Source organism: Equus przewalskii, chromosome X (assembly GCF_037783145.1).
Source record: "Equus przewalskii isolate Varuska chromosome X, EquPr2, whole genome shotgun sequence".
In the NCBI taxonomy this organism is placed as follows: Eukaryota; Metazoa; Chordata; class Mammalia; order Perissodactyla; family Equidae; genus Equus; species Equus przewalskii.
In genome coordinates this window covers 44,330,261-44,341,421 of record NC_091863.1, presented here as the reverse complement: position 1 = coordinate 44,341,421, position 11,161 = coordinate 44,330,261, and the positions used below count along the sequence as shown (strand labels likewise).

Genomic DNA, 11,161 nt, shown 5'->3' with positions numbered 1-11,161 from the left:
ACACATGGTCCTGATTCAAGTCAACCTTTTCCAAAAATCTTCAGCTTCCCAGGAGGTTCTATGACAGAAGATAATTCTGAAAAGTGACCATTTACTAGTCTTAACTGTCACCCTGCTCTGAGTTTGATTGAAGAATGACTGTAAGGACACAGGTTCTTTCAGTGGTCCAGCCACTGACACAGTTTGCTCCAGCTTCACCCAGCTTGGGAGCTGTGACCTAGACCATGATTGTGTGAATCTAAAGAACATGGACATGTCCTGAGTCACTCCGTGGTTGCTCTAGGATCTGTTTTTGGGAACCACAAACAAGTTGCTCTCTGCCAAGAGGGTAGAGAGGCCTTCATCAAACACTTTCCTACTCTAGAATCCAAGAGTCCTCATAAACCTTTTCTTTGGGGCACAAAAAACTAGTGGTAACATCCTGGGATCTGACATTTTCCATTTGTGTCACCTTTAGCAAGACATTCAAGCACTCTGAACCTATTTCCTCATTAGTCTTGTGGGAGTAACATCTGCCTTGCAGATTGGTTCCGAATATTTCATGTAGTAATACATATAAATTACCAGACACAGTGAAGGGAGGGTGCCAATAAACAATACAGTTCCCTTCCCTCTTCCTCTTACTGCATATTCTAACCCTTGGCTTCAGTTACTAGCCCCAGATCCATTATTCCTTGAACCAAATTTCTGCTTAAATCACTCCTGCCACAAACTTCCTTCATCTGGTTACTCAGCTTCTGAGAACGGGGGAAGATTTTTGTGAATCCAGAGGGACAGTTGCTGGTTACAGCTTCAGTTTGAAAGGCAATTTCCTCTCTATACAGATCCCCACAATTTACCACATCTCTCTCTAGTTAGATCATAAGGACATTTACCAGGTGGCTACCATGAGCTGGGCCCTTTGTCCTCTCTTGTCTTCTACATTTCCTGCAGATCAACCGCTCACCTTCCCTCCCTCCACAGCAGGCTCTAGATTCTCCAGGTTCTATCCCCTCCTCAGCACTTTGCCCAAAGCGGACCACCTGCCGAGCACGCTGGAACCACCTGCTCGACTCGCCGGAACCAGCTGCCTGACACGCCAAAATTACCTGCCGGCTATGCCAGAACCTCTTGGCGGACACTCCGGAACCACATCTCAGACGTGCCATAACCACGTGACAGTGACGCTGGAAGCACCTGCCGAGCACGCCGGAACCACCTGCTCGATTCGCCAAAACCACATGTTCGACTCACCGGAACCACCTCTCTCTGAGGCCCCTATCTGAACTCTCACTCCCAGAAAACAGCTCTGCAACTAAAAGCCCTCCTCAGAATGCTCTCTCCTTAGTAGTCCTCAGGAAGGTATAAATAGCAATTGTTTTTGCCCTCAAAAGTTTTAAAACTATCTATTTTCCTTTGTTCTAGCAGGCCTCAGTGTTGGATGTAGAGGCACTGGGCCAGAGGACCTGGGGAGTGGCCTGTGGGATGAGGAGCTGCTCAAAGTGTGAAGGCAAGATGGCCTGAAAACCAGGGTGGGCTGGATCAGTGAGAAAAAGGGGAAAGGAATAAGGGGGGAGCACTTGGGAATTATACATTTGGAGACTGCCTACAGTGTACTCCATGGGCTTTAGCATCAATAGACTTAGATTAGAGTCCTGCTTCTACCTTAACATAAATGGGTGGCCCTGAGAAAGTTACCTAACTTCTCTGGGTCTCAGTATTTTCATCTATAGCAATAGAACTAACTATATATTCTTTGAAGAATTGTGATAATCAAAGGATAAGAGATACAAGAAGTGCATACAATTACACAATTTTTTTCTTCTGGAATTATTTATTTATTCATTTATTTATTACTTGTTTGTTTGTCACCATGCAAAGCTATTACAATATTATTGGCTGTATTTCCTATGCCATACATTACTTCTCCATGATTTATTTATTTTACAACTGGATGTTTGTACTTCTTATCCCCTTCACCTATTTCACCCGTCCCCCAACCCCTCCCTACTCCAGTAGCCACCACTTTGTTTCCTGTGTCTATGAGTCTGTTTCTGTGTTGTCTTATTTGCTCATTTGCTTTGTTTTTAGGTTCTACATATAAATGAAATCAAGTGTTATTTGTCTTTCGCTCTCTGACTTATTTCACTTAGCATAATACCCCCTAGGTACATCTACGTTGTCCCAAAATGACAAGAGTTCATTCCTTTTTATGTCTGAGTAGTATTCCATTGTGTATTACACCACATCTTCTTTTTCCATTCATCTATTGATGGACACTTAGGTTGCTTCCACATCTTGGCTATTGTGAATAATCCTGCAATGAACATAAAGGTATATATATCTCTTCAAATTAGTGTTTTCATTTTCTTCAGCTAAATCCCTAGAAGTGTCACTGCTTGATTGTATGGTAGCTCTATTTTTAATTTCTTGCAGAACCTCCATACTGTTTTCCCTAGTGGTTGCACCAATTTACATTCCCACTAACAGTGTACATGGGTTCCCTTTTCACCACACCCTCGCCAAAACTTGTTATTTTTAATTGTTTTGAAATATACTTAACATAAAACTTACCCTAAACTATTTTTAAGGCTGCAGGTCAGTAATGTTAAGCACATTCACATTGTTGTTCAAGCAATCTCCAGAACACTTTTTATTTTGCAAAACTGAAACTCTATGTCAATTAAAGAACAACTCCTGATTTCTCCTCCCCCCCCCCCAGCCCCTGGCAACCACCATTCTACTTTGTCTCTATGAATTCTCAGAATTATACAATTTTTACTGTTACTTATACCCAATCTGAAGCTTATTTTTAAAAAATTTTAGCCTTATTTTGGTTTTGCTACATTTAATTTTAGTTAGTTGAGTGTTTTTGCTTTTTTGCCAACTGATGCTTTTTATTTAAATAAAATTATCAAGTCACAGCTCAAATGGAGTGCAAAGAAAGTAATAACTCTGAAGGTGATACTTAATAACTGAATTCTGGAAATTATTTAACTGATTAAGATTCAGTGATGCCCACCAGGATTCTGGCAGTGTCCTGCAGAATGGATTTCCAAAAACCAGGGTCCTTGCCCTGGAGGTTCTCATAGTTTCATGGGGGATCCAGACCAATTCATTCACTCTACATGGGTTTATTAAGTGCCTACTATGTGCCAGACAATGTTCTAGATGTTTGGGATACAGCAGTGCATAAAATAGACAAATATCCCTGTCTCGCAAAAGCTTACCTTCCCTCAGGAGCACTGATGCGTGAACATAATATTAATAATTTATGGATCATCTGATCCAGACATGTGCCTGATCTCTGTCAGTACCATTTGAGGCTGGAATACCCCATAACTCCTTGTCACATACTATGACATTTTTATCCCCCACTCCCTGAGACATAGTCAAGGCAGAGGCATTAGGATTGAAGAGGCACAATCTGATGTGGTGTGATAAATTACTCCCCCTAATGGCACCTTTGGTGTGCCATGGCAACATAGCCTTGTAATTGTGAGGAAGATCCATGATGTCACTGTGTCCTGAAGGATTCATAACTGTGGTGGGCCGTGGTGACAGTCATCCTTTATCCCCATCTCAGCCAACTACCATCCTCACCACCAAGCTATCTTGAGAGTCTCTTAATTCATTTAAATTCTTTTTTAGAGTGGTAAGTAAAGATTTATTACTTTCTTCTATGAAGCACTACAGATTTCATTTTGGATTTTCTCCATATTTTTTCTAAGATATTTTCCAACTGATTCTCTTGCTTTTCTGGGTATATAGCATGGATACACAAAAATTATGTCTTTTCAATCAACTAGTGACTCAGTGTTTATTTCACATGGATTTTAATGAAAGATTTATATGATCTTGAATTTTTCCCTTATTGCTCTCCTTTGCTACATGTCCACTCTTCAATATTTGCTTTTAATATTATTGCATTTTAAAGAAAAATAAATCAATTTAACAAAACATGATGGGCAAAAATTGTATATAAAGTCTATTTTTAGTGTTGTAAACTATACATACATATATCCATACCCACACATAGAGACAGAGAAATGGCTGGTCAGAGATACACCAAAATGTTAATAGTGTTTGCTTGTGGGCTATTTCCTTGTCTATGTCGTTGGAGTTATATGACTCTCTGAATATTCTAACTTTATAGGCAAAAAAATAAATAAATAAATGCAATAACATTAAAGACTGTTCAAGCAAAATAAAATATTTTATATAATATCTACTAAAAATATTATGATACAATACCTACTATTTGGCAGAAAAGTAAAGATTCATGTGTTATGTCTTAGGTTGTATATTCCAATCATGTAAAAATTATATTTCTAATTAACTTAATATAAGCCAAAATTAGATCTTGTTACTTTCAGAGTGTTTTTGAGCCTCCATCATATTCTATCCAATAAAACTTTATACTTTCACTTGTGAGTTCTCAAGGAGATTTAACCTCTGTTTTTTGAATAGGAAACTGGCCAAGTATTCATATGTGCCTATGAGACCCATCCCATTATTTGAGTTTCAGTTATAATACAGTTTTTCTCAGAACTGTGAATATTTTCCTAGAAATGTATGAGAGAAACTTCACAAGTTGAGGTGCTAAATCAGTGTTTTGCCTCTTATTGGCTCTATTAACCTTGGTCCAGTTACTTCCTTTGCTGAGTCTCGGTTTCCTCTTCAGTCAAATGGGCCTAATAATTCTTATTATAGTTTTAAGTGTCCAACACATGGTGATTGGTATTAATAACAATTGTTATTACTCTTGATTGTTCTTTAGCAGAAAGAACAGATAAGATTGCACTGAAAACATTCATATTTTCCATGGTAAGATATCTATTTTTACTATTTACAATAGAACATGGGGTGACTGGGAATCTGAAGCTCTTAAAAAGTAAACGTGAGATTTGATAAGGTGTCATCGAGGAAGGTACGAAGGAATCCAGCTCCTGCTTTCTGCCTCAGTGCCCCTGTCCATGCTGGGTGTGGATAGGCTGACTAAGAAAGATGGCCCCTACTCTGGAGGAGTTAGAAGTACCCACTCAATCAAGAACAACTGCCAGGGCTCTGGTCTGGGCAATAAATGGATGACAGTGACCACATCCAAGCAATTTCCTCCCTCTGTGGTCAGCAATTTGCACTGTTCTCTCATTGACTGTCTCCCGTCCAGCATCACTCAACCAGGAAAGCAGCAATAATAAAGGCTGCCACTCACTGAGCACCTACTCTGTGCCAAGAACTTCATTTTTTTTTTTTTTTTTTTTTTTTTTTTTTTTGGGTACCAAATTACTTTATTTGAAGGAATGGTACAAATCCAAGAACTTAAGTAGATGTTTTGGTACAACTTATAGAAAAGGTAAAGGTAACCCCAACATGCATGCACTGCCTCGGTGGATCAGGGAAGTCACCCGGTGGCTGCGGGAAGCTGGCCTGAGACTTAGCTCTCGTCACACTCTCCCAGGGTGTGCTTGTCAAAGAGATACTCTGCCATGCCAGATTCGGGGGCCCCCATCCTGCGCAGGTTGGTTACGTGGTCACCCAATTCTTTGATGGCTTTCACCTGCTCATTCAGGTAATGAGTCTCGAGGAAGTCACACAAGTGGGGGTCATTTTTGTCAGTGGCCAGTTTGTGCAGTTCCAATAGTGACTCATTCACATTTTTTTCCAAGTGTAATGCACACTCCATTGCCTTCAGCCCATTCTCCCAGTCATCCTGGTCTGGTTTCTTGATGTCCTGAAGGAAGATCCGGCCGCCTCGTTGGTTCTGCAGCTTCATCAGTTTCTCAGCATGTTCCCTCTCCTCATGAGATTGGTGAAGAAAATATTTGGCAAAGTTCTTCAAAGCCACATCATCGCGATCAAAATAGAAAGACATGGACAGGTACACATAGGAGGCGTGGAGCTCCAGGTTGATCTGACGGTTGATGGCGGCCTCCGAGTCCTGGTGGTAGTTCTGGCGCACCTGCGAGGGGAACGCGGTCGTCATGGCGGACGGCTGAGGAGAGGAGAGGGCGGCGGCGGCGGGGCGGCGCTGGAGCGGCGGCGGGAGCCTTGCGGCGGGCCGAGGGCGCTGTGAGGAGGTGAAGGAGGGCTGACTCTGGGTGGCCGGCCGGGGCGGGGAGCGAGCGCCGGGTTCCGTTCAAGCACTGTTGAAGCAGGAAACCTCGGCAACTCCGACGAAGACTGTCGCCAAGAACTTCATTTATGCCAGATACAAACATTTATCAAGGATCATCTATGTGCCAGGCAGTGTGGTAGGAGCTGAGGATGCACCAGTGAACTAAGCAATCTAAAACACCTGCCCTTGTTGAGTTTATATTCTAGGGGGGAGACAAAAATAAACAATGAATATAATGACTCACAAATTATGCAGTGCAATAAAAGGCAATATGTGCTATTAGAAAAGTAGTGAAGGAAAGGAAGATTGGGAGGGCTGATCGGTCGGTATGGAGTTTTAAATGGGGTGTTCAGGGTCAACTTCACTGAGAAGATGACATCTGAGCAGATATGTGAAGAAGGTAAGGGATCAAGGCACAGGGGTATCTAGAAGAGCAATGCTACCGGCATTGATAACATTCCTTCCCACCCCTGAAGGAGGAGTATGGGTGCACTGAAATACAAGGATACTGAGCAGGGTCACCGGGATTACAACTCGGAAATCACACTCTAGTGCAATTTCTAATCTGCCATTATTCTCATCCAGTGTATTTTTTTTAAAAGATTTTATTTTTTCCTTTTTCTCCCCAAAGCCCCCCAGTACATAGTTGTATATTCTTCGTTGTGGGTCCTTCTAGTTGTGGCATATGGGACGCTGCCTCAGCGTGGTTTGATAAGCAGTGCCATGTCCGCGCCCAGGATTCGAACCAACGAAACACTGGGCCGCCTGCAGCGGAGCGCGTGAACTTAACCACTCGGCCACGGGGCCAGCCCCTTATCCAGTGTATTTTTCATCTTTCACATTGTAGTTTTCATCTATAGTTCATTTGTGTCTTTTTACATTTTACATGTCTTAACTTTTTGAACATATGGAGTACAGTTATAATAACATCTATGTCACTTCAAGTGAGTTTCAATTGATTCACTAATAGTCTCATTATGAGTTGAATTTTCCTGCTTATTTACATGCCTGCTAAGTTTTGATTGGATGTCTGATTGTGAATGTTACCTTGTTGAATGCTGGATATGTTTGCATTGCTAAAAATATTCTTGTGCTCTTTCTAGCATGCAGTTAAATTACTTGGAAATATCTTGATCCTCAAAGGTTCAGGACTAACACAAAATTTGCATGTGTGAGATACTCTGACCCGGAAACAACACAGGGCAGTTTATGTTTTCTGTGATGTTGACACTTTCTCTACAGAGGCCAACCTTTATTTACTGAGTGTGACCTGAAGATTTTAAGGCATACTTAAGAGTTTTAAAGGCATGTTACCCCATGCATGGAATTAGGCTGTTTCATCCAACTAAACTTTTATGGATGTATATTTAATTTATTTCCAGTTTTCCACCTTTTCAAATACAGCCAGTGTAAATATCTTTGTTCAGAAACCTTTGTACATCTGTCCAATCATTTGATTAGAAGATATTTTTAAAAGAAAATGTATGAATCCTACAGAATTTACCTTTAAATCTTGATGCATATTTCCACCCTGCCTCCTAGTCTCACCAGGAGTGTATGAAGGTAACTGTTATCCTTCGTTTTCTCCTTTATTTACTTACTTACTTATGCTTAGTATTATTTTCCAAGGGATTAGATTAAAAGGGAAGAAAATCAGGTCTCAGCCTTTATACAACAACCTTGTTCTGTGGATAATAATTTCCCCCTTGTTAAAGAAAGGAACTGTCACTGAAGCTCTCCTATACTTCAGATTTCAGAGACTAAGTATGCCATTGAATCAAACTTGCCTTTGTTTTGCTCCCCCCAGAACCAGTAGGTAAATGTTCCGAATGACTGTACCTTTCCCCTAGGAAAGGCCTCGCAGCACAGATATGGCTGCACCAATTCTGGTGTTGGGGAAAGGCATATCTAAAGTAGAATCCCAGCTCCATCACTTACTAACTGTGTGTGTGACCTTAGGCATGCTGCTTTGGCTCTGGGTGCCTTGGTTTCCTGTTGCATATTTGAGGGGTAGGAGGCATGAGAGGCATGGAGAAGTTTTGAGCCCCGACCAGAGACTTGAACATAGCACCTGGGATTCCATCCACCTGTGAGGATGAGGCCCTGAGACCCAACCTTACTCCTCATGCTCTCCTCAGTAAGGGAAATGTGGGGATACAAATAGCCTAGTTATGGTCCAGGAGGTGCCATTAACCCTAGGCGTGTGAAAGTCACACATCAATGAGGAGGGAAGGGTGCCAGGACTCCCGAAAATCTCATTAATTTTCACAGCGCTCAGGGGCGTACTGGAGCCAGAACACACTCATTCACAAGAGTTGATCCATAAACATCTAGGGGTTTTGCAAACCAGTTGTTAGACTGTTGGCTGCTTGAAATCAGCAAAGGCAGGAGTGTCGACATGACAGAAATTAGCCAGCAAATGCTACAGGCCTTTGCTGTCCTCCTGCACCTTCTCCAGAGCCAGTTTACCAATACACTACCAGTGTGCTGGGGTGAAAGGAGTTGGTGCCATTTCTATGCTTTCCTTTTTGTTTACGAATCCAAGACACACTTCAAGGTATCTTTAGGTGAGTTGTGTAAGGGAAGGTAAAATAACATGCTGTAAAGGCATGGAGCTAGCCCTCATAGTTTATTCTGTGGCCAGCTGTACCAACAGTGGGGTCCCAGCCCTTAAGTGGACATTGCAGGAACTGGCACAGCCTGGGTGGGTTTAGGGAAGGTGTTGGGGGAGCCAAAGGGGGTGGATGAGGTTTGTCGAAGTCCCTGGGATGGTCCCCAAAAGTCAGCGGAGGACTGTTCCTTATCTCCCTGGTGACAAAGAAAGACCAGGAATGAACCACTAGACAGAGCTAGGATAATTTAGTTAAGAGACATTCTTGAGATAGCAGGAAACATGACTGAACTGGTTTAACTTATGATGAAAATTTTTCTCATATAACAAAAAGTTTATGGTCAGAGTGGTTCCAGGCATGATTAATTTCTTACCTCAATGATGCCATAAGTAACAAACTCTGTATTTCTTGGTTTCTGTCCTCACTGGATTGGCTTCTCCTAAGCTCAGATCCCCTTATGATACCAAAATTATGGCCACAGTTCCAGGCACCATATCCAGATACAACAATGTTCAATGGAAAACAAAGGCTTGCCCTTTGCTGTGTGTATCCTATTCTGAGCAAGGAAGACTTGCCACAATCACCAGCTCTCAGACTGCATTTCCACTTAGTTCATTCTGAACCTGTATAAAATGTTGATATATTTGTGGATTTTATAATGAATTTCTATCATGTTCCATCTAGTAAAAATATCAGATTTATTAACTGCACTCTTCCACTCAGATTTAAACTTTGTTGGATGAACAGGAGTTTGATGTATGGTTTCGTATTTGACTATTTCCCCATCCTAACATCTAATATTTAACTATGACACTGGATATGTAAAACAATGTCCCAGATTATTAGGTTCTGGGACAAGCAAGGAAAAGACACACACGATCTCTGCCCTCAAGGAGCTCCTAGTCTGTTAGGAGACATTCAATAAAACAAGCACTGACAAGGAACTGTGATAAGTGATTTCTCTCAGAGAGAAGGTAATTGTATGGATTTGTCTGCACACAGCAGGAAATAACCTAATTTCAGAGGGACAGAGGAAGCCTCTTAGAGAAAGACAAGTGTAACCTGAGTGCTGAAGGTAAGCAGCAATCAGCCAGATGAAGGTGGAGGAAAAGCATCCCTGACAGAGGGTGGATGCCGTTGTATACAAAAGCATATATGAGGTGGAAATCAGAGAGAGCTTGGGCCATCTAATGAACAGAAAGAGGTTCAGATTGGCTGGAACATAGAGTGTAGGAGGCTGATTCAAGATACTGCCTGAAACATAATGAGCCTTACTGAACATTTATTGGGTTAATTAATCTTTTGTAATGACCCTGATTGGAAGATCATTTTCTCAATTCTCGGGTCAGTAATGAGAGGTTATCTGTATAGGCACCAGTTTGTCAGACTTTTCAGGATACTATAATATATTTAGACATTGTGTCTCCTTAGTCTTCTAGAATTGGCCATTTCTTCCAGGAGCCCTGGTTCCATATATTAGAGAATGATAGAAAGAAACCAAGACCTGGGCTCTGGGTGTGCTCATTGCAGCTAGAGATGCAACACTCTCCAAGATATAGAATAATAATTGGAAAACTAGTGGATCTTTGGCTTCTATGTTTGCAGGAGAGGAGGAGAGCCTGGACAAAGGGAGTCATTGTAATATGTCTTTCACTGTATGTCTAATCATTAGCATGCTTCACTATTATTGGTATCATTTCCATTTGGGGTATAGGAATATTTTTCTGCATTAAAAAAAAAAAACTAGCTGTTTTTGTGAATCCTCCCTGTTCTTTCTTCTCTCTCCACCATTGTTTGCAGTTTGGCAACTTTTGGCTGCAGTCCTTTCCTTACTAATTGCAAGCAATTTGAGAACCTTAAGCTTCAGTTTCCTGTCCATCCTGAAATCCAAGAGTAGCTTCAAGCTAAGAATGGATCCACCATGGAGAGTCACCACAACTTTAAATTCTGGTTCATCACTGATTCCACCTAAAGAAATATCCCAGGAAGTTACATCAACCTCCCAACCATCATCCTCCAAAGTACAAAACCTGGATCTCATTAACTTAAACCTCAATCCAGATAGCAACTACCTCACTCCTCTACCAGAGGAACTGTGCCAACAGCAGTACAGAGATGAGATGACGCAACAAGAGAGGCAGTGGGAAATGTCAGTGTTCCCTCAGAGGAAAAAGACATTCATGGAGAACATGAGACAGAAAACCCTCAATCACATGGCACCTTATCGGATTGAAAAGGAGGGAAAAATCTCGTCTTCACACGTTAAAGATCATAATAAATGTAAATGTCGTCACTGCCAGAGCCAAAGGGAGCATGTTTCTGGAAACCCTAAAGGGCAGAATCCATCTTCTTGGAAAATGCTGGTGCAGGACCTTAGCCACTTGAACCTCAGCTCTGATACCAGACAGGCCAGCTGTCTACCAGAAGAGCTGCCATAAGAGTAGGAAAGAGA

General features: G+C 41.6%; 1 protein-coding gene across 4 annotated transcripts in view; it reads right to left on the bottom strand.

Annotated features, from left to right (window-relative positions):
• Positions 1-3,698: 3,698 nt before the first annotated feature.
• LOC139081124 (ferritin heavy chain) overlaps positions 3,699-11,161 on the bottom strand; it is a 41,945-nt gene continuing 34,482 nt past the window's right edge. For all 4 annotated transcript variants that reach the window (XM_070605578.1, XM_070605579.1, XM_070605580.1 and 1 more), the window contains one exon: positions 3,699-6,299. In XM_070605578.1, coding sequence (XP_070461679.1) covers positions 5,417-5,965 — 549 coding nt within the window. In that variant the 5' untranslated portion in view covers positions 5,966-6,299 and the 3' untranslated portion in view covers positions 3,699-5,416. The remainder of the gene's footprint in view (positions 6,300-11,161) is intronic.